The following is a 26,594-nucleotide window of genomic DNA, read 5'->3' as shown; positions in this document are numbered from 1 at the left end:
GGAGTCACATGTAGGCCAGACCAGGTAAGGATGGCAGTTTCCTTCCCTAAAGGATATTAGTGAACCAGATGTTTTTTCCAACACTTGGCACTTGGCAATGGACTCATAGTCATCATTAGGCTCTTAATTCCAGATATTTTTGTCTAACTCCAGTTCTAACATCTGCCATGGCAGGATTTGAACCTGGATACTCACAACATTGGCTGAGTTTCTGGATTAACAGTCCAGCAATAAAACCGTTAGGCTATTGCCTCCCTGTTTGGTTGGGAGGGGGTAAACATCTTCAAAAGGAATGAAAAACCAAGGGAGCAGTAAAGTCATCAAGAGACCTTTTGGTTAGTTTTAATTGACAGTTTTAGGAGTAGTTAATAGGATTAGAGTTTTTTGAAGGTTTTTAAATGGCTGTTTGTCTATCTTAACAGTTTTATGAGTATTTCAGAAACAACTTTGTTTCAATGAGAGTTTGAATGGCTGAGTTCAATTCTAAATGTTATGAGATTCCAAAAGGATTAAAGCCTTCTTTAGGAGTTTGGACTTTAATGGTTGTTTGTTTGACAATTTCATAAGATTCTCAAAAACTTCCTAGTTTTAATATAGGACTGCTAAGTTTTGTCCATAGCTGATCCTGAGTGAGAGGGCTCAGAGAAATAAAGAGAGCATGGGTTAAGGAAAATGTATGAGGGATCTCAAAAGGAGAGGCAATGTTATCACTAGACAATTAATCCAGAAACTCAGCTAATGTTCTGAGGACCCGGGTTCAATTCCTGCCATGGCAGATGATGGAATTGGAATTCGGTAAAGAATTTAGAACTAAGGGTCTAATGATGACAGTGAAACCATTGCCAATTGTCATAAAAAAACCCATCAGGTTCACTAATGTCATTTAGGGAAGGAAGCTGCCGGCTTTACCTAGTCTGGCCTTCATGTGACTCCAGACCCCACAGCAATGGTGGCTGACTCTCAACTGCTCTCTCTGCAATTACAGATGAGCAATAGGTGCTGGGCTAGACAGAGATGTCTACATCCCATGTGTGAATATAAATAAAAAAGAAAATAAGCGAGATGAAGTGGAAGTGAGTGGCCAGCACTCAATTCCAGAATTGGTTTGATGTGTCGGTATTCAGACTTGGGTCTCCTGACATCCCTGCCCAGGCATGCACTACCCTCCATTGCTGCCTCAGACCTGATTCCAAAGGCAGTACCATGTGACCCTGCCATAGCATTAGACTGGGAGAGCAAAAAGCCCCTGACTCTCAATTTCCAAGAATGAAATCTCTGACCAAGACGTCAATTAAAATGCGAAGCAGGGAATAAAAGAGGTGCAATCCAAGAATTAGTGTCAGGCTTTTAAAGAAAGAAATGGTGCTTATAATATTGTGGAGAGAACTCTAAAAACAGACAGCATACTACCTGAAAGAACAGACAATAAACGTAGAATTGACCGTGGATGCACATCAAAGACAAGATGCAGTTCATGGCTTTGTGGTGTTATGAGTAACAATGCAATTGAGAGAAATTACCTTTTTGTATGTCAATTCTGCAGGCAGATGGCATAGAGCAAAGTTGGCACAACAACAAGGTGAAACAAATTGGAGGAAATTAGTTCTGCCAATTAAAATAAAGGAAATTTGGCAGTGTGAGAGTGACATAATATGTTTTTTTTTCACACTTGCGTTAGGTCTTTAAACAGTTTGACACTGCAGACACCCACGTTGGGATTTTCTCCCCGCCTCCTGCTGGTTTGCGGATGGATGCTGGAGAATTGTTTGGAAATGTTCCTGAGTTGATGGCCAAAACTCGCAGTTGCCCCATCCCGTTCTCGCAATCCTGAACACTCCCATCTGCTCACTGACACAAACTGACAGAAGAAAGCACATGAAGTGCAAACCTGAGAAATACGCCCTTCAATATATACTCCTCATGGTTTGTCTCTTCAGAATGTTGTTTATTCCAGATGTCCCACAGTTCTAACACAGGCAAAAATGATGTATGTGAATCTAGTTTCTGAGTGGTAAGGGTTGTGTATCATGAAAAGTGACATAACTATGGGCATGATGCATATTTTGTCACCAAATCAACAGATTTTCCTCGATTGCTTGGATGAGTAAGAAAAATTGTGGCACAGAAATGGTTAAAAAGTCCCTTTGTGACTGATTACAGATAGAGTAAGTTAACCGATGATTTGCCTGGTCACCTGCATTTACCTACAATGCCATGAGTGATTTTGCTTTGTGAGCATCCTGTTTTCTCTAAAGTCTTGCCTTTCACACCTATAGGCCTGGCTGCTGTGCAGGACCTGGAACAAAATACAACTCCTCCAATGGGTTTCCAGATGAGATGCTGAACTTCCTAAAGACTCACCCCCTGATGGATGACACGGTCCCATCGCTAAATCATGGGCCATGGATTATAAAGACAACGATCAGGTGAAACTTAAAGACACAGCCGCCAGAATTATTTTAAAAGAGGAACCTTAGTTCTGTGCCTTTTGATGGGGTAACATCAGTGAACAGACATTTTGAATCTGTTTTAGTCTCCAGCAAGAATTCAGGGTATGGCCCTGTTCCTTGTTTCCATTTAGTTTCTGTACCTGTGTGGCATTTAACTTATTCCATCATAAGAGCAATGTATCAATGGAAGCAGACAGGTACACTACAATTGTACCTCAATATATGTCAGTTTCAAAATGGCCAGATGAGTCAGGTCCAAATCTAACTCTTAAATTCAATCAAGCCAAGCCACATGAGAGCCTGTCTAATTGAGGGCTCATGTGGTGCAGTGGTAGTGGCTCTACCTTTGAGCCTGGAGGCTTGGGTTCAAGTCCCACCTGCTCCAGAGATGTGTAATCACATCTCTGAACAGGCTGATGAGGAAAATATTGGGAAGCCTCTCCAAGAGGTCACTTCACCCTGCTGCATGTCTCTTACAGCTATAGTACAGTTAGCGCAAAACTGCTTCTGAGGCAAGCCTAGGTTACTCTGGCAGGTTTTAGGCTTTCACATAGAAACTTTTCCATGTTAAGACACTGGGGTTACTTTGCTGAAGGCCAAGAAAAAGATATTGTGCTCATAAAGATTTAAAAGTCTGTTTCTTTGTTTTGGATTTCCACATATCTGTGCCTTGTAATATGTGATGATTCAGTTAACCGGGATGTGAATGGTCTCTATACAAGATGACACTTTCAGACTGTGCACTAATAAGCTATTTTTAATCAACCTTTTTGGCATATCAAAGGTGGAAGGTGAGGGTTGAACCTGGACCTTATGACCCAGAGGGAGGGATACAACCCACTATGCCACAAGACCCTGAAACTCTGGTTATTGCACATGATTTTCATCCTAATTATTAATTACCATGACTTAAACTTGCTGATCAGGTACCATCCAAATTAGCAGTATGTTGTAAATGGACTACACTCACCCACTTCCACTGTTTGTGATTTTCCCAGGTTTGTGAAGATGAGCTTGGAGGTGTGGGCAAGGGTTGGGTTGGGAATGCCACACTGCATAATTATGCCACCTCTCCCTTTACCCAGAAGCAAGGGAAAGTCAATTGAACCTTTCAAAGACCCGATGAAGTGGAATTCTCTTTTTTCCATCTTGGAGGCATTATTCATTTGCACACCGACTGATCAAAAATGCTACACCATGTGCCTCTTCTACCCTCCTGCTGTCCAGCCTTCTTCAAGTTCATCACCTCCAACCGAGAGAGCTCTCATTGATCCTGCTCACCTCCTCTGCCACTAGTTGCTCAGTTGAAGAAAATGCACTGTGCTGTTGGTCTTATTGGAGTTCAGCTCACTGCAGCTCCCTCAGCATGACCATCAAGTAAGGGCTAGTGACAGCAAACAGCCCTCACAGGTTTCCCTCACTTGTGTGGTTGCTGCAGGTATAGAAATGCAAGTTCCAATGAACCTGTCTAAGGTGGGTCATGTTCCCTTTCATCTTTGCTCTGACAAACCGTTCTAATCAGTCAGAGAGCCTAAAGAGAGACTCATTATAGTTTTCTCCAGGGAGTCCCTATTGCACCGGATATTGGGGTTGTGACCTGAAAATGGTCCGAACAACTAGACAAAAGACCCTGGGACATTCATTGCTAAAGAATTAATCCTCAAGCACATAACTGGTAGGCTACATCAGTAGTGATGTAGGAGATCTCATGGTGGAGGGACTCTGAATATTGCTGTGTAGACCTCGTGCTAAGTGCAGGACTCTAAATAGTTCACGGAATGGTGAATAATCAGTCATTATGAAAAAGACTTTAGATTCCAGCAATCTCTCCAGGCAATGGACAATACGTAACCTCTTCCACATTACTACCTCAATAACTGAGAGTGAGCTGGTAGACAGTTTGTTTCAGGATGGCAAGAGCACAAAGGTTCTGGGAAGGGGCATTGGGAGATCCTAATGGAAGGGGGGTTGCGGAGAAGGAATGACTGACAATTGCAGGAAGGAAGAGTCCTGTCACTCCCTATCGAGCAGCTGGTGCTGCTTTATGTGAGCTCATCCCCTGTTCCTATTTCAGGTGAAGGTTCTGGGAAGGATCGAGAGGTCTGTTCCCAAGCAAGATGTAAATGAACGAGCATTTCCTTTCTCCTGCTGACTCCCATGAGGTATCCAATAAGGAACAGCACAGTGCTCACTCTTTTGAAATGAAGTCCTGAAAGGATTTGCAGAGTACCTGGTGAGAAAGTGTTGGTGAGGTTTGAACATGTTTCAGGAAATCTCTCGCTATGTTTCAAGGTTAGTTTCCTAAGCTCTGGAAGCAAACAGACAGTGAAGTGTCACCGGACCCAAAACGTTAACTTTGATCTCTCTTCACCAATGCAGCCAGACCTGCTGAGTTTTTCCAGCAACCTCTGTTTTTGTTTTTCTCAGCAAAAAATGATGGATGTTTGAATAATGCTCAAAATCCTTTTTTTCATTCATGTGTGGGAAGTGGGTGTCGATGGCTGGGCCACCATTTATCATCCATCCCTAACTGCCCTTGAGAACATGGTTTTGAACTACTTTCTTGAACCACCCCCATTATCCATTTGGTGTAGGTACACCCACAGTGCTGTTGGGGAGGGAATTCCAACATTTTGACCCAGTGACACTGAAGGAATGGTGATACATTGCCAAGTTAGGATGATGAGTGGCTTGGAGACAAACTTGCTGGTAATGGCATTTCCATCTCTCTGCTGTCCTTGTCCCTCTCGATGGTCATAGTTGCAGGTTTTGGAATGTGCTATTTATGGAGCCTTGCTGCATCTTGTAGATTGTACACACTGCTGCTACTGAGCATCAGAGGTGGACAGATTCTACTATCTGCCATTCAGGTTTTGAACCCAGGTGACCAGAGTTTACCTTGCTGTCTGGTTTCCTCATCCAATGACAATACCACTAGGCTATCACCTCCCCTGTGGAGGAACTCCAGCTTTTTTAATGCCAGTTTTTAATTGATTTAAATTTTGCAACCAGCCATGGTGGAATTTGCAGCCATATTCCCAGAACATGAGCCTAGGTCTCTGGATGACTGACCCAGTGGCATATCACTGCACCACTGCCTCTCCTGTCCTAATGTGGAGATGCTGGAGTTGGACTGGTATGGACAAGGTCAAAAATCAAATGACACCAGGTTATAGTACTGCAGCTTTGTTTGAAATTGCAAGCTTTCAGAGCACAGCTGCTTCCCCGCGCGTGGTATAATAGAGACATAGGTGACTTTAGATATTTTTAATAAACCTGTCCAGACATGTAGCAGGTGAGACTTGAACCCAGATCTCCTGTCCCAGAGGCAGATCTCTACCACAAGAGTCCTGTGGAGCGATTGTACTATTTTAATCTCCAGAAGCGCTCTTACATGCAACTGAACATTTTTGTTTCCCCATCATCCATGTTTTTTGTTCCATCTATTAACGACCAGCAAATCAACCCTTGTTTCAAATGTAATAATTTACAAACAAGACCCATTAAGGGCAATGCTGAAAATGTGTTGCTGGAAAAGCGCAGCAGGTCAGGCAGCATCCAAGGAACAGGAGAATCGACGTTTCGGGCATAAGCCCTTCTTCAGGAATGAGGAAAGTGTGTCCAGCAGGCTAAGATAAAAGGTAGGGAGGAGGGACTTGGGGGGGGGGGGGGGGGGGGGCATTGGAAATGCGACAGGTGGAAGGAGGTCAAGGTGAGGGTGATAGGCCGGAGTGGGGTGGGGGCGGAGAGGTCAGGAAGAAGATTGCAGGTTAGGAAGGCGGTGCTGAGTTCGAGGGATTTGACTGAGACAAGGTGGGGGGAGGGGAAATGAGGAAACTGGAGAAATCTGAGTTCATCCCTTGTGGTTGGAGGGTTCCTAGGCAGAAGGTGAGGCGCTCTTCCTCCAACCATCGTGTTGCTATGGTCTGGCGATGGAGGAGTCCAAGGACCTGCATGTCTTTGGTGGAGTGGGAGGGGAAGTTGAAGTGTTGAGCTACGGGGTGGTTGGGTTAGTTGGTCCGGGTGTCCCAGAGGTGTTCTCTGAAACGTTTCACAATTAGGCGGCCTGTCTCCCCAATATAGAGGAGGCCACATCGAGTGCAGCGGATGCAATAGATGATGGGTGTGGAGGTGCCTTCCCCTGCAACCGCAAGAAATGCAAAACTTGTGCCCACACCTCCCCCCTTACTTCCCTCCAAGGCCCAAGGGATCCTTCCATATCTGCCACAAATTCACCTGCACCTCCACACACATCATTTACTGCATCCGCTGCACCCGATGTGGCCTCCTCTATATTGGGGAGACAGGCCGCCTACTTGCGGAACGTTTCAGAGAACACCTCTAGGATACCCGGACCAACCAACCCAACCACCCCGTGGCTCAACACTTCAATTCCCCCTCCCACTCCACCAAGGACATGAAGGTTCTTGGACTCCTCCATCACCAGACCATAGCAACACGACGGTTGGAGGAAGAGCGCCTCATCTTCCGCCTAGGAACCCTCCAACTCAAGGGATGAACTCGGATTTCTCCAGTTTCCTCATTTCCCCTCCCCCCACCTTGTCTCAGTCAAATCCCTCAAACTCAGCACCACCTTCCTAACCTGCAATCTTCTTCCTGACCTCTCCGCCCCCACCCCCACTCCGAGCTATCATCCTCATCCTGTCACCCTCACCTTGACCTCCTTCCACCTATTGCATTTCCAATGCCCCTCCCCCAAGTCCCTCCTCCCTACCTTTTAATCTTAGCTTGCTGGACACACTTTCCTCATTCCTGAAGAAGGGCTTATGCCCGAAACGTCGATTCTCCTGTTCCTTGGATGCTGCCTGACCTGTTGCGCTTTTCCAGCAACACATTTTCAGCTCTGATCTCCAGCATCTGCAGTCCTCACTTTCTCCATTAACGGCAATGCAAACCATCATGGGTGAGGGAGAGGGAGAGCAGGTGGGGACCATATTAAAATGTAGCTGTAAGGAGAGATAAAGCACTTGACTCTCTACAGTGCCCATCTCTCTCTAAAGGCATTGGTGGAAGGACACAGTACACTTTCTATTCAGAAGAGCTTGAAATTGGGCCTCTCAGTCCAGAGATAGGGACACTACCACTGTGCCTCAAGCCCCTGGTGGAGGGACTCTAAATTCTTTTTTTATTTGATCTATTTTTCCTAATCAACCTGTTCAGAGGTGATATAACACACTTCAGGAGCAGGAGGGATTAAACCTGGGCCTCAAGTGTCCAGGGTCAGACACTACAAGAGGGCCAGATAGACTCTATTCAATCTAGTTTCTGTCCAGTCACCATTAAAGAGGACATTTGTTCCAGTGCTAAGCAACATTACCATGCACTCTCATTAATGAGCACAAGCAGGCAATCTAAGTGGCAATCAGCTGCTGAACAATCTTCTGAGATGCTGTTCCTAAAGCAAGCTGCAACTCCTTTACCTTCCATTACTTGTAGATGACACAACTGCCATGTCAGCTTAAGCTGCTATTCAGGCAATCCCAGTGACAATATCAATCTATCACTCCCCACACATGTTCCCATTCTTGTTCTCCTAATATAAAAAGTGGCATGTCAAGTGTACTTCTTAACCACAGTGATGAGTTCCACATTGACTGCTCCAGAATCTCTCCCATTTGCTCATAAAGCAGCAAATATAAAGGACAGGGCAGGAGTCAGCTGCAGCACTTCAACACCAGTTTTAAATTCATTAATGGGATGTGGGCACCGCTGGCTAGGCCAGCATTTACTACCCATCCCTAATTACTCAGAGAGCAGTTAAGAATCAGCCACATTGCCGTGGGTCAAGAGTCACATGTAGGACAAACCATGTAAGGATGGCAAAATCCCTCCCTAAAGGACTTCAGTGAACCAGATGGACTTTTACATCAATTGACTGATTGTAAGGTCCACATTAGACTGGCTTTTGTTTTGAAATTTTGATTGAATTCAAATTTCTCCATCTGCCATATTGGGATTCGAATCTATGTTTCCAGAATATTTGGGCGGCACGGTGGCACAGTGGTTAGCACTGCTGCCTCACAGCACCAGAGACCCGGGTTCAATTCCCGTCTCAGGCGACTGACTGTGTGGAGTTTGCACGTTCTCCCCGTGTCTGCGTGGGTTTCCTCCGGGTGCTCCGGTTTCCTCCCACAGTCCAAAGATGTGCAGGTCAGGTGAATTGGCCATGCTAAATTGCCCGTAGTGTTAGGTAAGGGGTAGATGTAGGGGTATGGGTGGGTTGCGCTTCGGCGGGGTGGTGTGGACTTGTTGGGCCGAAGGGCCTGTTTCCACACTGTAAGTAATCTAATCTAATATTACCTGAGAGTCATGGATTTCTAATCCACTGTTTCACAGGCTTCACAACATTGTGTTACATAGTGTCAAAATCTTTGGGCTACCTGAAAATGACTGAGGCCCCACTGTAACAGATTGTTCCTGCTGGTATTGAATTTTATTCAAAGGATTTGACTTAATATAATTCATTATTGTCACATATACCTAGGTACAGTAAAAGGTTTTCTTTTGCGTGCAGTACAGGCAAATCAGACCATATAAAATGCATTAAGGTAATAGATCAGAACAGGAATATAATGTTACAGCTGCAGAGAAGGTGCACAAAGCTCAACCTTAAATTTAAAATTTGAGAGGTCCATTCTGAAGCCTAATAACAGCAGAGAAGAAGTTGCTCTTGAATCTGTTGGTATTTGTGTTTAAGCTTCGTATCTTCTGCCCAACAGAAGAGGTTGGAAGAGATTATAACCGGGGTGGGAGGGGGCTTTGATGATGTTGACTGCCTTGCTGAGGTAATGAGAACTGTCAATGGAGTCAGTGGATGGAAGGTTGGCTTCCAGCAACACCAGAATCATCTTTTTGCACATTCTGACAATACTAATCAGGGAATGGTAGGGTGAGGCGGGGGGGAGGTGGGGGGAGGGTTAATCACTCCCATCTGGTGATGAGCCCTTCAGAAGCTGACGTTCAAAGTTGTGGAAACCCTTTTCGAAACCTTCCCATCTCTTGACCCATCTCTCTTTCGAGAAGCTTCTGAAAATCTATCTGTTTGAACAACCTTTTTGGTCAGCAACCCTAATGTCTCCTTATGTGCTCAATGTGAAACTTCGCTTTGACATTCTGCAAAATATCACCAGGCATTTTATGATATTTAAGGTGCCACACAAATACAAGTTGTTGTTGTAAACTTTCAGACTCCCATTCCACATTCTGCACAATTTCTCTTCACTTTTATTCCAATGTAAGTTAAACTTCAGTTGAATTCTATCTGCCTGCTGACTTTTACTGCAATAGTGCAGGACATATTCTCCATCAGTTTTAGCACATTGGCTGACAGCAGAGCTACAGGGAGCAATGAAAGGCAACAGCAATGAAGTCAGACATCGTATCAAATTGACCCCAGTGATTGCTGAGGCTGTGCAGAACCCAACTGGAATTGTATTCACATCCCCAAGGAATAAGTGTTTCCTCAGTCTTGGTCCAGTCAAGTGTTTAAGCTTCCATATCTGAATTTGATTCAGGCATCAGCCCTGTCTGGGGAATGTTCATGAGGCTGGGGCAGTGATGCATGAAGCTTCACTGTTGCCATGTTATATGTGTGTCTTAGGTTGATGATGACCATTGAGATGCAGCCTTAATGCTCACACTGTAACTGAAAATCTAGCTCAAGTACTCCTAACTGTTATTGCTCTACAGAGAGTCGATCATACAGCCACATCTCTACAACACTGTTGAGCATATGACCTGGTAAGCTTGCCCATCCAGTCTGTTTGTCTCATGCCATGTTCATGCTGCAGAAAGCTTTCACTTGAAGAGTCCGTTAATGTACTGAGCTGCTGACGCTCCATAGTCTGCCCTTTAAATAGTGAAGCAGAGAAGCATCAGGATGCATCACAGTTGTTTCTAAACTGCAGTGATGACTCTTAAGTTACTGGGTAAGCTAACAATGCAAAAGCCACGTTAAGACCCATCTGACTGAAACCTGAAAAATAGCAGCTGGTTAGTTTTTCCCACCTCAGGGCAGGAAACAGTTCTGGAAAGATATCTCTCGCTCTATCCCAGCGACAGTTTCACCTCTATCTCACTTGTACTAATGAAAACAAAAAAAATGCTGACAATCACAGCGAGTCAGGCAGCATCCATGCAGAGAAAGCAAGCTAATGTTTTGACTCTAAGTGACTCTTTATCAGAGCTGATCTGAAGTGTGGAGGGAGCAGCATTTATGCAGGTGGTGGGGGGGGTGGAGTGCTGGGAGAGAAAAGGGGGGGTGGAGTGCTGGGAGAGAAAAGGGGGGGTGGAGTGCTGGGAGAGAAAAGGGGGGGTGGAGTGCTGGGAGAGAAAAGGGGGGGTGGAGTGCTGGGAGAGAAAAGGGGGGGTGGAGTGCTGGGAGAGAAAAGGGGGGGTGGAGTGCTGGGAGAGAAAAGGGGGGGTGGAGTGCTGGGAGAGAAAAGGTGTGGACAGTGCAGGTGAAGCGGTCGCAATGTGAGAATAGCAGAACATGGTGTGTCTAACTGCCAAACAGGAAAGAACAGTCATTCCAACAGAGTGGGACAACACCTTCAGATTGTGAACCTAACTCCCATTGCTCCCCTTTCTTTTCACTTTATTTGTTACATTCTCTGTCACCATGTCCTCTCCCCCACTCCCTCCACCCCAGTGGAACTGTCTGTCTGAACAAGAAATAGGTAGACATTGCACAATACTGTGTCATTGAAGGTGTTGAGTTGGCCCTTTCATTAATCTATTCTCTCTTTTTCGTCATGGACATGCTGTTATTTGGTGACACTATCTAAGGACATTGAGCCAATTGACATAAACATCAAGGGCATAATGTTCTATATGTTGCCCATGAGGTTCACCCCTGTATTTTGTCATTCTTTTTATCTGAAAGCTAGAATTAGATGAGTCAAAACTACTTCCAGCTTAACTTTTGCAGTCCTAAAACCATCACTGATTCCGCTTTTCCTAACCCTAACCCTAATCCACTAATTCCCCTTTTCCCTTGGCAGCACATCCGCTAATTCTCTGTTATGTCTGGGCAACGCAGTGGCTCAGTGGTTAACATTGCTGCCTCACAGTGCTAGGGACTTGGGTTTGATTCCTTGGGTGACTGTCTCCCTGTGTCTGTGTGGGTTTCTGCTGGGTACTCCGGTTTCCTTTTGCAGTCCAAAAATGCGCAGGTTAGATAGATTGACCGTGCTGAATTTTCCATACTGTCCAAGGGTATACAGGCTAGGTGCATTAGCAATAGTTAAGGGACAGGATGGAGGATTGGGTTTGGGTGGGATGCTGTTTGGAGACATGGTGCAGACTTGATAGGCCAATTGGTCTCTTTCCACACTGTAGAGATTCCACTTGAAGATTTGGTGTTGAGTTCAATGCTTGAGATAGTTCACAGGGTCATTTTATTTTAAAAAAATGTCCTTTCAGGGTTGTTCAGTGGTTAAGGTCAGTGCCAGGGACCCAGGTTTGATTCCACCCTGAGGAATCTGTCTGCATGAAGTTTGCACATTCTCCCTGTGACTGTGAGAGTTTGCTCCAGTTTCATGCCACAGTTCAATGGTGTGTAGGCTAGGTGGATTGGCCGTAGAAAATGCAGATTTATAGGGATAGGGTAGGGGGGTTGGAGGCTGGGTGGGATTGTCTTCGGAGGGTCTGTGTGAGCACAATGAATCAAATGACCTGCTTCCATACTGTGTAGGGATTCTATGATTCTTTCCCTAGGTACTGTCCCTGGACAGCAGCTCCACTGTTGTCTGTAGCTTGCAGTCTATTTCATCTGGTAGATAAATCTCACTGGCAGAATCAAGATCCCTGTATCCTCAGAGACATCCTTGCCAACTCTTTCTCATCTTATAGAGAGGCCGATGATTTATGATCAATCTTAAAGAGCATCTTCAGGCTAACCATATAACCTGAAAAGCTCCAGCTTGCCCACATGATAGAGATACCCTACTTCGCTCTAACGAATGTATGCGTAATGTATCAGAAAGTCTGATGGTGCACTGGAAGTGGGATAAGCCAGTTATGCCCAAATTAAGTCAACACTGGCGTAACACAGTTCCTATTCAAGTAGCTGTTATCTGCAGTTAAAGTGCAGTGGAAAGAATAGATCGTAGTGGGCCGCAACATCTGTGAATGTCGACATGTGTTTGATCTGTCAGAAAGAGCCTTTCTGATCCAAGTCACAACACCATCCTTGCCTCATCTTGAGAAGCTGTCACAGGGTCCAGTCACTTAAAAGGCAATTGGAAGGGTATGTGAATGGGAAGGGTTTAGAGGGACATGGGCTAAGTGCTGTCAAATGGGACTAGATTGGGGTAGGATATCTGGTCAGCATGGATGAATCGGACCTGAAGGGTCTGTTTCTGTGCTGTACATCTCTATGACCCTTCCTTAGGAATGAGGCTTATGCCTGAAACTTTGACTCTCCTGCTCCTTGGATAAAACTCTGCATAAGAAATAGTATCTCACTAACTTGATTGAGTTTTCTGAGGACGTAACCAGGAGGATTGATGAGGGCATAGTTGCATTTACCAAGACTCCTTAGACACTTTCTCCTCGTGGTAGAAGTTGTCTACATGGACATTAGTAAAGCCTTTCACAAGGTTCCACGTGGTAGACTAATTCATAAGTTTCACATGGGATTTAGGTGGAGCTTGTCAATTGAATACAAAATTGGCTTGATGGTAGGAGACAGAGTGGTGGTGGAGGGTTGTTTTTCGGAATGAAGGTCTGTGACCAGTGGTGTTCCACAGGGATCAGTGCTGGGTCCACAGTTGATTCCCATTTATATAAACAACTTGGAAGAGAATTTAGGAGGTATGGTTAGTAAGTTTGCAGATGACACCAAAATTAGTGGTATAGTCAACAGTGAAGCAGGTTATCGAAGATCTTGATCAGTTGGGTCAATGAGCTGAGGAGTTACAGACAGAGTTTAATAAGGATAAATGTGAGGTATTGCATTTTGGTAAAATAAATAAGGACTTTTATAGTTAATGGCTAGGTCCTGAGATCCAGGTGTTCAGGTACATAGTTCTTTGAAAGTTGTGTCACAGGTAGGCAGAGTGATTAAGAAGGTTTAGCATGCTTGCCTTCATTGCTCAGACCATTGAGTATAGGTGTTGGGACATCATGTTCAGGTTGTACAGGTGATTGGTAAGGCCACTTTTAGAGTACTGTGTACCATTCTGGTCACCCTGCTATAACAAGGATAAAGTCGGAGAACGTTCAGAAAAGATTTACCTGGATGTTGCTATGTCTGGAGAGTTTGCGTTATTGGGAGAGGCTGGATAGGCTGAGACTTTTGTCTCCTGGAGCATAGAAGGTTGAGGTTTGACCTTGACGAATTGAAGTTTAATTAGCAGGGATCTGTGAGAGCAAACTCAATACTTAGAGAAAGATGCAAAAACAAGCTTGAACTGTAAACATTCAGTTTTTATTAGAAGAAATACGACATGCAGTTTTTTTCTGACTAAAAAGAATTATGAGAAGGGGAAACTAAGGATCCCACCACTCTCCAAGCTTTTTGCACCTTTACAAAGAAAGGTGTGCATTATATACTTTAAAAGATGCTGAGAAATTACAGATTATCATGAAATGTACGTCATCCATGACACTGATCTTTAGCCCTAAAAACATTAATCATTTGCATCATTCCATAACTCTGTTTCTGTTGTACAGATGTTTTGTTTCGGCTAAAATTTGCAGTTCAAAATATACAAGGAGCCATTACGAAGATCACTGAAGTATTATCAAGTTTGTATAATTTGTTTACATTCAGTCTGACCCTGAAAGCTGTTTCTGACCTTTTGCCACAGTCCTTTTCACTTACTGAACTATAATTCGAGAGTTGGCCAGTTTTTTTTCCCATCATGCAATATGAAATGTTCCCCACAATACTACAACCTTATAGAGGCTTATAAAATCATGAGGGGGCATAGATAAGGCGAATAGAACGGTCTTCTCCCTCGGGTGGGGGAGTTCTAATATTTTTAAGGTGAGAAGAGAAAGATTTGAAAGGGATCTGAGGGACAACTTTTCCACACAGAGCATGGTTCATGTGTGGAATGATCTGCCAAAGGAAGTAGTAGATGTAGGTATAGTTACGAAATTGAAAAGACATTAAGATAGTTATGTGAATGGGAAAGGTTTAGAGAGATACGGGCAAAGTGCAGACAAGTGGGACTAGTTTTGTTTGAAAAACTTGGTCAACATGGATGAGTTGGGCTGAAGGGTCTGTTTCCATCCTGTAGACTCTATGCACGATAGGAATTTACCAAGGCTCCTTAGACAGGACCTCCCAAAACCACAGCCACTACCATTTAAAAGGACAAAGATAGCAGATACGTGGAAATATCACTTGCAAGTTCCTTGTGTCACTGAAAGTTTTTTATTGTCACTGGAACTTCCTCCCCAACAGCATCTTGGGTGTAACAACATCACAAGGACAGAAACAATCCAGGAAGGTAACTCCCCACCACCTTCACAATGATAATTAGGGATGGGCAGTAAAAGCTGGTCTTGCCAGCTAAGACCATATCCCTTGGATGACTTAAGAAAAACTAGGGATGGACAATAAAGAGCAACCTTTCCTTTCCAGTGATGCCCACACCCCTTTCCAAGAATGAAAAAAGTCTTTCTCAACAATTTTGTCATTGTCTCAGAATTCTTCTGCTTTCTCCCTCCAGCACAATTTATTTCTCTTTGGACTGTAATAGGTCTAACCAAGACTCAACAATAATTCTAACCAGAATTCTGTCTATTGAATTCTGATAGCAAATCTCCTTAGTCAGTTTTCAAGTAAGATGAAAGCAATTATTACATAAACTATCTATGGATCCCCCTGGATCCTGGATGCCTCGATGCTTCATTCCTGGTGAAGGGCTTTTGCCTGAAATGTTGATTTTCCTGCTCCTCAGATGCTGCCTGACCTGCTGTGCTTTTCCAGCTACACATTTTCGACTGCTGAACTCTGAAGTTGAAGTCTGGCTGTTTCAATAATTTTATTTGCTCTCAGAACAAAGTAATTATCAAAAGCTTGCAGAGTATTTTCAAAAATATTCGTCTTATTTTACATTTTGGGAATTTTGAACTTAATCTACTGTGAGTCCTGTTGAATAAAATATTGAATTGACTTGTTCAGCTCATGATTCAAGTTCTAAGCAATTTTATAGAATTACTTTCCCCAAGATCTCCAATTCTGTGTTCTACTTCATATTAAATCTTGCAGTTAGTATTATTTCTCCTGCCATTCTTTCAATATGATTATTTACACTTCCTTTCACAAAATTTAAGAGCTTTAAATTATCTTAAGGTTGCTATAATCTCTTCCCCTTGAAGAGATTTGCTTCTGTAAATAGTAAGGCTATTTTAATTTCCTCATCTTAAAGCATTTAAACTGTCTTTTTAAATTTCTTTAATTATATTAAATAGTAATGCCATACATTTGTACTGATTTGGAGAGTTTTCATGCCTTCTGCGGATAAATGAAGATTTCCCATTTCTTTACGGGTAGAATGCATGATCCCCTGCCATTCATGGGTGAACGTATAATGCATGTTGTGTTCCATAATTTCCCCAAATGAAGCCATGTGCCTGGGCCCTCAGTAAATTCTTCCCAACAGAAATGTAATTCAAATTATGGATCTCTTACTTGTAAGGGCTTCAAAAGTCTTGTAACTATGTTCTTCTGTTAGGCTCAGTCTGCTTTGCCTTTTAAATTATCTTTTTTATTACATTAATTCAGTTCCACGACATTGCCAGTGCTGTGACCTCAGTGTAAATTTTGTCTATGACCCTTGGTTACCCTACTGTAGCTGTGCCTCCTGGGGTCCACCTCCGATGGCAGCAGTCCTTGGTGTCAGCCTGTTTTTTTTTTGTCCTTTTAATTTGAAATTTCTCCCCTTGCTCAGCAGGGAGTTTTAACTTGCCTACCAAGGTCCAATATGTTCATTTCTGAGCTGAACATCACTTCCCAGTAGAAGCTGTAACTGTCAGGCCTGATTAGTATCTAGCCCACACTGCTTCTCATCCACTTCTTCCCAGGTCTGAATTAAAGGCTTTAATGGACTGCTGTTCCTGTGTTATTGGTCTTTCCATAGGCTCCTGCTGACTTGCCCTTGTAGCTTCTGACTATGTGTGTTCCAATTTATATACTGCCGATTGAGTATACCCTGCTTCGTGTCCTGTTCATCTACCAACTTAATCCTTGCTGAACAACACTGGATCCCATGTAGTTCCCATTTCAAACAGTTTTATGACATAGAACAGTACGGCACAGTACAGACCCTTTGGCCCTCAAAATTATGCCGGCCTTTTATCCTACTGTAAGATCAGACTAACCTACATACCCTTCATTGTACTAATTTCCATGTGCCTATCCGAGTCACTTAAATGTCCCTAATGTATCTGACTCTACTACCACTGCTAGCAGTGCATTCCACACACCCATCACTCTCTGTCTAAAGAACCAACCTCTGGCATCTCCCCTCAACCTTTGTCCAATTACCTTAAAATTATTCAATTTTCAAATTTGAAACAGGCCTTTTGGCCCAACAAGTCCACACCAATCTTCCAAAGAGTATCCCATTCAGACTCATTCTCCCTGACAAATGCACCTAGCCTACACATCCCTGGACACTAAGGGCTATTTAGCATGGCAAATTCACCTAACCTTCACATCTTCGGACTGTGGGAGGAAACTGGGGTACCCATAGGAAACCCACACAGACTTGGAAGAATGTACAAACTCCACACAGACAGTCACCCGAGGCTGGGATCAAACCCAGGTTGTTGGTGCTTTAAGGCTGTGGTGCTAACCACTGAGCCACCATGCCATCCTATTCATAGCTCATTATATTCCTTATCTTACCATCTTCCTTATCTATAGCTCAGTCTATGTACTTATTGCCTTATATCCTCATTTGCATGTCATCACCTTGAGAAAACTTTAGGTCACATCTTCTACAATCTTCCTCACATTTATCTCTGAAGCAAATTAGGACTGTGTTTCAGATCCAAGATACTGCATAAATGCAAGTTGGCATTGGTTTGCATATATTCTGAGTTTGTGGGGCCTAGGGGCAGAGCTTGACCTCACAAAAGAGTACAAGTTGTGAAGAGGTTATTCATTACTGGGAACCATTGAGAGAAACCAGAGTTGATTATCTAAACAGAACTTCATTCCACAGCAATATCTGTCAATTAGCTTCTCTAAAAAGGCCCAGAATGTGACCTATTTGGTAAGCATAGTATCATCTGTTTTGAAAGGTGCGACATTCAGCAAATTATAGGGAGATTTTGCAGAATGTTTTGTTTTCTTCTGATTCATATTTGTGTATCGTGTCATCAGATGATCATACTGACCCCTAGTGTCTTTATAAGTAACAGCACCTTCAACACAAATGCTCGAGTTTTAATTAAACTTCTCACATCTTTCCTCTGGATCGCACTGCCGGAAAAGTAGCTTTTGTTTTTATTGACAAAAATATTATTTTAAAGAAATGCATTCTTATTTTTCAGAAACCCAAGTACACAAATAGCTAAGTATTTGGCACCATGTCCAACTTCAGATTTGACCTATTTTTCACAAGAAGTTTTAATAATATAACTGCTCTGGCAGATTTGAAAGAAAAGGTTGCTTCGATCCTCTTTGTTCTCTGAAACTCCAAATACACAATTCTAGACATTTCTCACCTTCCTGAATCCTCCTCGTGATGAAATCAAGAGTCATTCTTCCTTCTCCTTTTCTGAATAGACAGGCGGGAGGCTGGAAGAACACAGCAGGGCCAAGCAGCATTCGGAGGAATTGATGTTTCGGCGGTAACTTTTATTCAGCATTTTTCTGAACCATTTCCAGAGAAATCTCCCTACTTCCTGCTTAAAACATCGCAGTTGCGGGCTTGAAGTATCTCAGTTTGCAATTGGCACTTCTTCTTTGATCTCAACTTTTATGCTGCATTTTCTGTTTGTGTCCTGCATTAAAGGTCTTGTTGCCTCATCTTCAGATAAAATCGAATGAAATACTTACATGGTGAATGGTAAGGCCTTAAGGAGTGTAGTGGAACAGAGGGACGTTGGAGTTCTCTGAAAGGGGAGTCACAAGTAGACTTTGCAATGAAGAAGGCTTTTGGCATGCTGGCTTTCATCAGTCAGGGCATTGAGTAGCGAAGTTGGAAAATTATGTTGCAGTTATGTGGGATGTTAGTGAGGCTGCATTTGGAGTATTGTGTTCAGTTTTGGTCACCTTGTTATAGGAAGGACCTTATTGAACTGGAAAGAGTGCAGAAGAAATTTACAAGGATGTTGCCAGGATTCAATGGTCTGAGTTACAGGGAGAGGTTGGACAAACTAGGACTTTTTTCTTTAGAGTATTGGAGACTGAGGGGGGATCTTATAAAAGTGTACATGAGAGGCATGGATAGGTTGAATACACTCAGTCTTTTTCCCAGCATTGGGAAATTAAGGACTAGAGGGCATCAGTTTAAGGTTAGAGGGAAAAGAATAAAAGGGAACCTGAGGGGGTAACTTTTTTACACCGATGGAGGTATACATATGGAATGAGCTGCCAGCAGAAGTGGTTGAGGTGAGTACATTAACAACATTTAAAAGGCATTTGGACAAATACATGGATAGAAATGGTTTAAAAGGATATAGGCAGGGAAATGGGGTTAGCGTGGATGGACATTTCGGTTGGTATGGACCAGTTTGGGGCAAAGGGCCAGTGTCTGCTGTAGGACTCTGTGAGTTTATGACTCTCCTTCACTTGCAACAAGTCTGTGAACTCCTTCTCTACATTATGTGCAGAATACTGATTACAGCTCTCAAGCTGTAATCTTCTCCCTTTCAAGTCTCAATGGCATGTGACTATTAATGTACCATTATCTTCTTTGTTATCATTAACATAGTTATTTTCCTTTATTGCTAACTAGAATGTTCTAACAGAATACGCTAGGAAAGTTCTAAGTGGTTAGTCATTAGACAGCATTGGATGCATTGGGTTCAGTCTGCTTAATAATTTATCTTTCACACACACACACACACACACAGAGACATTTACAGACATATGCACACATAGACATACACTTACACATACATGTGCACACATGTACATACACATGTACACTTACGAATATATGCAAGCACACACATACACACCCTCTCTCACACAATTCCATTCCATCAAGTTTGAAAATAAAAACCTTGAACTGACAGGTGATAGATTTGATTAATAAATTCTGCAAAATTCTAACAAATATTGGCTTTAAATGTTAAATAATCTGATGAGGGGCTAATATTTAATATGCAAATTAATGAGCAATATCTGGGTATTTTACAGGTGGAACAAAAATGTAAATAGAGTTTCTCTTGTATAAAAAATCTCTGGCAACTTTTCAATTTTTATCTTTACTTTAGCCTTTTTTTAATACCTAGGGATCGACTGAACAAGATTGTGGTGGATACAGAGGCTGGTCCCTTTAAGAATTACACAGTGGTGTTCCTCGGCTCGGAAACTGGAATTATTCTTAAATTCCTCATTAGACCAACTGCAAATGCAAACTTTGCCAATCGCAGTCTATTTCTGGAACATTTTGATGCTTACAGCCCAGAGAAGTAAGTAATACTTTATTCAGTTCATGCACTTGAAAAGATGCTTGTGATTAATTACAAAAGAAGGCACAAATATCAGAGATTAAGAGATCCGTAATCCAATTTAGTAGCTTCGGACAACGTTTTAGCTTCTAATCTTTGTCTCTCCATTGCAACCTTTCTTTTCTGTCCCTGTCTCTGTGTATTTAATATGTATAATGTATTAATACCATTAAATTATTACTTTCATGAAATTATCGCCTTCATTCAATTCAAATACAAATACTCCATTGTATACTATTTTCACCCCTCCCTACTCTATTCCTAAGGCTTCACTTAATTGTTACTAAAATCATTGCACACCCCTCACTCCAACTCACTGCTTCCCAAGATCTCAAATTTGTGCCACTTCTTACCTTCCCAAAACGTGCCTTCTTCCTTCAATTTACAGGCATAATTTGGTTTATAGCATTCTCTTGTGTTTTGTCTCGATCAAACATATTTCCTCACATCTTCACACTGTCCTACCACCCTTGGTCCAGGAACACCTCACATCTATTCAGGACACCACTCACGCCCTGAACCTCATCCATGACTATCGTTTCCCCCGCCCCCAATATCCCATCTTCACCATGGACATCCAGTCCATCTGCCATGGCAGAGGCCTCTAAGTCCCCCATTTCTTCCTCTCCCACCGACCAAACCAGTAACCCTCCACCGACACACTCAATTGTTTGGCAGAACTGGTCCTCACTCTCAACAACTTCTCCTTCGAATCCTTCCCTTTCCTTTAGACCAAAGGAGTAGCCATGGGCACCCACGTGGGCCCCAGCTATGCCTGTCTCTTCATCAGATACGTGGAACAGTCCATCCTCCACAATTACACCAGCACCATTCCCTCCGCAACATTGATGACTTGATCAGTGCCACTTCGTGCTCCCACAAGAGGGTTGAACAGTTCATCAACTTCACGAATGCCATTCACCTGACCTCAAGTTCACCTGGACCATCTCAGACACCTCTCTCCCTTTCCTGGACCTCTCTGTTTCCATCTCCAGCAACTGACTCAACATAGACATCTATTTCACACCCACCAACTCCCACAGCTACATCTCCTCCCACCTCTCCCCTGTCCCCAGCTCCGAAAAAGCACTATCCCTTAATCCCAATTCCTCTGCCTCTGCTGTATCTGCTCCCAGATAGAGCAATCCAAAGATGTGCAGGTCAGGTGAATTGGCCATCCTAAATTGCCTGTAGTGTAGGTAAGGGGTAGATGTAGGGGTATGGGTGGGTTGCGCTTCGGCGGGTCGGTGTGGACTTGTTGGGCCAAAGGGCCTGTTTCCACATTGTAAGTAATCTAATCTAATCAATTCCACTCCAGCATATCCCAGATGGCCTCCTATATCAAGGACCACAATTTCCCCTCACACATGTTCATCAGTGCCCTCCGGGCATCTCCTCTACTTCCCGCACTTCTGCCCTTGAATCGATTCTCTCCAACCATAACAAGGACAGAATCCCTCGGTCCTCACCTCCCACCCCACTAGTCTCTGGATACAGTTCATCATCCTCTGCCATTTCTGCCACTTACAGTCAGACCCCACCACCAGAGATATATTTCCCTCCCCACCCCATTCAGCATTTCGCACAGACCATTCCCTCTGCGAATCCCTCATTAGGTCCATGCTCACACCAACTCACCCTCCATTCCTGGCACCTTCCCTTGCCACTGCAAGAGGTATAAAGCCCGCACCTACACCTCCCCCTCCCCCTCCCCCTCACCTCTATCCAAGACCCGAAAGGATCCTTCCACATCCCCCAGAGATTTTCCTGCACATCCAAACAACTCATTTACTATGTCCATTGCTCTTGATGTGGTCTCCTCTACATTGGGGAGACAGGACGCCAACATGCAGAACATTTCAGGGAACATCTCTGGGACACATGCACCAGCAACCCCACCGCCCTGTGGCCTGTCACTTCAACTTCCCTCCCACTCCACCAAGGACATGCAAGTTCTGGGCCTCCTCCACCACCAAATCCAAGCCACCTCAGAGGAAGAACACCTCATCATCTGTCTTGTGACCTTCCAAACACACAGCTTCAATGTCATGTTCACAATTTCCTCATATCCCCTCGCCCCCACCTCATCCCAGATCCAACCCTCTAATTCAGCACTGCCCCCTTGAAATGTCCTACCTGTCCATCTTCCTTCTCATCTATCCACTCCACCCTCCCCTCTGACCTATCACCATCACCCCCCCAACTGCATCTAACAATCGTCTTCCCAGCCAACTTCCCCTCACCCTCACCCTCCTATTTATCTCTCAGCCCCCTTCTCCCCTCCCCCCCCCCCCCCAACATTCCTGACAAAGGGCCTACACCCGAAACATCGATTCTCCTGCTCCTCGGATGCTCCATGACCTGCTGTGCTTTTCCAGCGCCACACGTATTGACTCTTACAGTCCTAAACGATGTACGTGGACTTTTCTCTTTATGTTCTCATTTACCTCCACTGCAAATCATATCTTCATGTTTTCACACCCAGATGACTTACCATGTCCTATGCTCCATAAACATAAAATTGTCCAAAACTCCAATGCTTGTATCGTAACGTATAGCAAATCCCTAGCCCTACCATCCCTGTGCATCGTCATATATTGATTCCTTTTCAAGCAACGCTTTGATTTTAAAATTTTCATCCCTAATTTCAAATTCCTCCATGGCCTCAGGCCTTAACAGCTTCGTAATCTCCCCCAAACCCACGAGTCTTCAAGATATTGTCTAATTTTGGCTTGCTGTGTGTTTCCAATAATAGTTATACATTCACTGGTACCTTTAGCTGCATAGAGTCCAAAATCTAGAATTCCATTCCTGCACTTCTCTGCCTCTCTACCTCCCTTTCCTCCTTAAAATTACTTTTTGACCAAGCTTTAGGTAATCTGACCTAATATCCCCTTACAAAGCTGTGTGTCACTCTTTGTTTTATAATCCTCCTGATAATGAATGTTTTGTTCTATGTTAAAGGTGCCATTTTAATATAAGTGTTGTTGCTTTTTTTCAAGCAATGTACTGAAATGCATGGTAATAGGAATATTTGTTTATTTGGACTCGCCAAAAATATTGCAGCAATGCTGTCTAGAAGCTAAAATACAAGGAAGTAAATGTGAAATTCATAATGAAATAGAAAAATAGTTAGTAGGTGAAACAGCAAAGAGTGGGCTTTCTGGTTGGCAAGAACTGAGAGGCAGAATGCCTTTGGGAGCAATCTTAAATCCTAAGTAATCTTCATGAATGTCCTGATTGAGGTCCATTTATTAATATGACAGCTAACTTTGCAGATGACAAAACATTATGTTGAAAGGCTAACCAGCAGCAATTAGTACCTGTAAAAATCTGGGACAATTACGAACTTGCGCATTTTGATCGTAAAAGATGTGCTGCATGAGTTTACAAAAGATGAGGCTTGGCGAACACATGGGAAATTACTTCAGGGTCTGCTTTGAATGGTTGAATAAGTATTATACATCCCAGTGTGATAATACTAACCAGGGAAGTACTATTTCCAATGCACGGTGTGTGTTTTGTTCACTGATCAGAGGGAGGCTAAGGCTGCAACAAATTGCCAAAGTATTCCTGGATGACTATTTTTTTGACCCATGCAAGCATTTAGGTTTGACAGTGAGCTTTGCACACAACTATCCTGCCAGCCACTAGTGTCCAGGCTCCAAGAAAAAAATACTTTCACTACAACAAATTACTAGACAACTTCCAACAACTACCCAACAAAAGTCAGCAGGGGGTGAAGCTAGACAGGAAAAGGGACACAAATCAAGTGAAATCACATTTGTTGAATATGCCCTGCCTCAACGTTTACCCCAAAATACCTTCAAAAGTGAAAACAAAACAAGAAGATAGAATAAACACTAGAACCGGTAAACAGCAATCTAAAGGGGTGAATTAAACCTTTGAAATTAAATTCAGATAATTTAAGGAATTAAACACAACTTTCACTTTCCCTTGCACCTTGGTATCTTGGTCTCCGTACATATGAAAGTCAATGACCTAGAAAAATTGCAAAAGGTTCCTCCAAGAACTCTGAAGAAAGGTAAGGAAGATTTTACATCTTTCTCCTCAGAACACAGGATTAGAAAGGACCACTGACACGATTATTTAAAATTAATGTTGATAGGTATTGATTGAACACAAACTGCTCTTCTTCAGACTGGATGAGCAGCAAGCTTTTGAAAGAAAGGTCTAAACAAGGAAATTAAGGTCAATGTATTTCAGAAGACAGTCAATATGCAGATTAAACTGCAGTCTAATGTCACTAATGCACTTTTAAAATGGTACCCCACAAAAAAAAATCATCATTTCGGGAGGAAAGGGTAAAAAATTGCTGATCGATTGTGTCAAATTATAACCGTTGATAGATTCATTGCCATATTATCAGTACTCATCATTCATCTAGTTGCTTTTTTTTGGAACAATACAGAATAGTTGGTGACATCTTCTGTGTAGTCACCCTTATTTCAAGATTACTTCATTGTGTGTGACCCACGTTGATGTGCCCTGACAAAAGGATACTATATAAATGTAAATTTTCTTCTTTTTAATCATGCCATCCCAAAAAGCTGATTCAGAATTACTTGAGGTAACTGTTCTTCATTCCAGATGTGACAGTAATGGACGACAAAACCGGAGGATTGTGGGAATGGAACTCGATAAGATCAGTGGGACACTGTTGGTTGCGTTTCCCTCTTGTGTCATGCGTGTGGCATTTGCCCATTGCCAGCAGCATGCTGTTTGCATGAAGTAAGTCCCAATGTATCAATCTCTGCAAGTCTTGGACGTTTTGAAGCACAGGAGTAGCATTTTCAGATGATTTGGAAATGTATTTCCCCAGTTCTGTTTCCATTTTCTTTTCTCCTGTCTCACCCAGGCAATCTTCATCTAAACCAGGAGGTCGTGTTTTCACGATCCATTTATCATTTAAATGTGTAATGAAGGCTGACACCGCTTTTGCAGTATTGGGAAAGCGCTGCACTGTTAGGAATGTCAGCTTTTAGATGTGATATTAAACTACCTGTTTTGGAGATAGTATTATTGAAGAAAACAAGAAAGATTCATTCAATGAGACTCCGAATCAACACTCACCTCTCAACCCAACATTGCCAAAATCATAGATCTGTTTATTCATCTCATTTGCTGTGTGTGGTGCATTGATGAGAGCAATTAGTTACAGTGTTTGTCTAAGTAGCTACAGTGATTACACTTGCATAAAGCAATGAAAGAAATAAATTTAACTGAAGTGAATTGACCGTACTGCACTTTGCAACATCCAAACTGTGAAAAGGCATTATATCAATGTATGGTTTCTGCCTGCTTCAGCAAGCACAGCTGAGATCGAGACAACCTCTCTCAAGCAGCTGTATATTGTGAGCATTAGTATTGTGTCCTGGTAATCCATTTTACAATGGCAAGTCTAATTCTGAACTTGTCAAGCATCCACACACACACATTTTCCCAATCGACATTACTGGATAATGGAGACTAGCTGCAGGGGAGGTGATGGCCTAGTGATATTATCACTGGACTGTTAATCCAGAAACCCAGATAACATTCCCAACATCCAGGTTCAAATCCTGTTACAGCAGGTGGTAGAATTTGAATTCAATAAAATGTCTGGAATTAAGGGTCTAATGATGGCCATTAATCCATTGTTGATTGTCAGGAAAAATCCATCTAATTCACTAGTGTCCTTTAGGGAAGGAAACTGCCTTCCTTACCTGGTCTGGCCTACATGTGATCCCAGACCCATAGCAATGTGGTTGACTCTTAATTGCCCTCTAGGCATTTAGGGATGGGTAATAAATACTGTCCAGCCAGCAACACCCTCATCCTGTGAGAGAATAATCAAAAAGTTACAGCCGGGAGAATTTCTCCCACAGCCCTTTGCATGTGATAAAACACAGTCAACAGCAAGACTGTCAAATTGTGGTAGAATGGGAAGATTTATTTGGCATGTAATGTGACTTGGTAAAGTTAGCAGTTAATAGCGCAGCTTAACAGGTAATATTTCCCTGTTTTAGCTATAGACAATGAAGCGTGAAAACTCCAGACCTGAGTGGTTTTGTAGTCCTCTCAAATTCTGATGTCTTAAAATCATTTTGCCTCTTCAGACTTTTTGTACACAGATCTCAAGTAGAGATAGTTCCTTTTATTGATCTGTTTCCTTTCCACCACAAAGAACATGGATTCAACCTTCTTTCAAAGACCATATGATTCGTAACCTCCTTTCCAAATATTTGAGCCAATTGACCCCCAAGTACCAGGACATGTAATTGATTTTCAATTCATTTTCAATATCTGGCATTAGCATTTATTCCTAAAGATAAAGTTCTTACACATCAGACGTTTTATCAATTTATATGGTTCAGACTAATACAGTTCCATGAAGTCACAAACATGCTTGCAAAATTACAAAGATTCACTTAGAAACTGTGTTATAGTGTTTAAACTTACACAGAAATGCATTAA

General features: G+C 42.8%; 1 protein-coding gene across 8 annotated transcripts in view; it reads left to right on the top strand.

Annotated features, from left to right (window-relative positions):
• sema6bb (sema domain, transmembrane domain (TM), and cytoplasmic domain, (semaphorin) 6Bb) overlaps window positions 1–26,594 on the top strand; it is a 559,267-nt gene that overhangs the window by 497,873 nt on the left and 34,800 nt on the right. For all 8 annotated transcript variants that reach the window (XM_072593864.1, XM_072593857.1, XM_072593863.1 and 5 more), the window contains 3 exons: window positions 2,277–2,426; window positions 19,899–20,078; window positions 24,729–24,869. In XM_072593864.1, coding sequence (XP_072449965.1) covers window positions 2,277–2,426; window positions 19,899–20,078; window positions 24,729–24,869 — 471 coding nt within the window. The remainder of the gene's footprint in view (window positions 1–2,276; window positions 2,427–19,898; window positions 20,079–24,728; window positions 24,870–26,594) is intronic.

The sequence above is a fragment of the Chiloscyllium punctatum genome, chromosome 24, assembly GCF_047496795.1.
Source record: "Chiloscyllium punctatum isolate Juve2018m chromosome 24, sChiPun1.3, whole genome shotgun sequence".
In the NCBI taxonomy this organism is placed as follows: Eukaryota; Metazoa; Chordata; class Chondrichthyes; order Orectolobiformes; family Hemiscylliidae; genus Chiloscyllium; species Chiloscyllium punctatum.
Note: the sequence above shows the minus strand (reverse complement) of the source record. Positions and strands in the feature narration are given on the sequence as shown.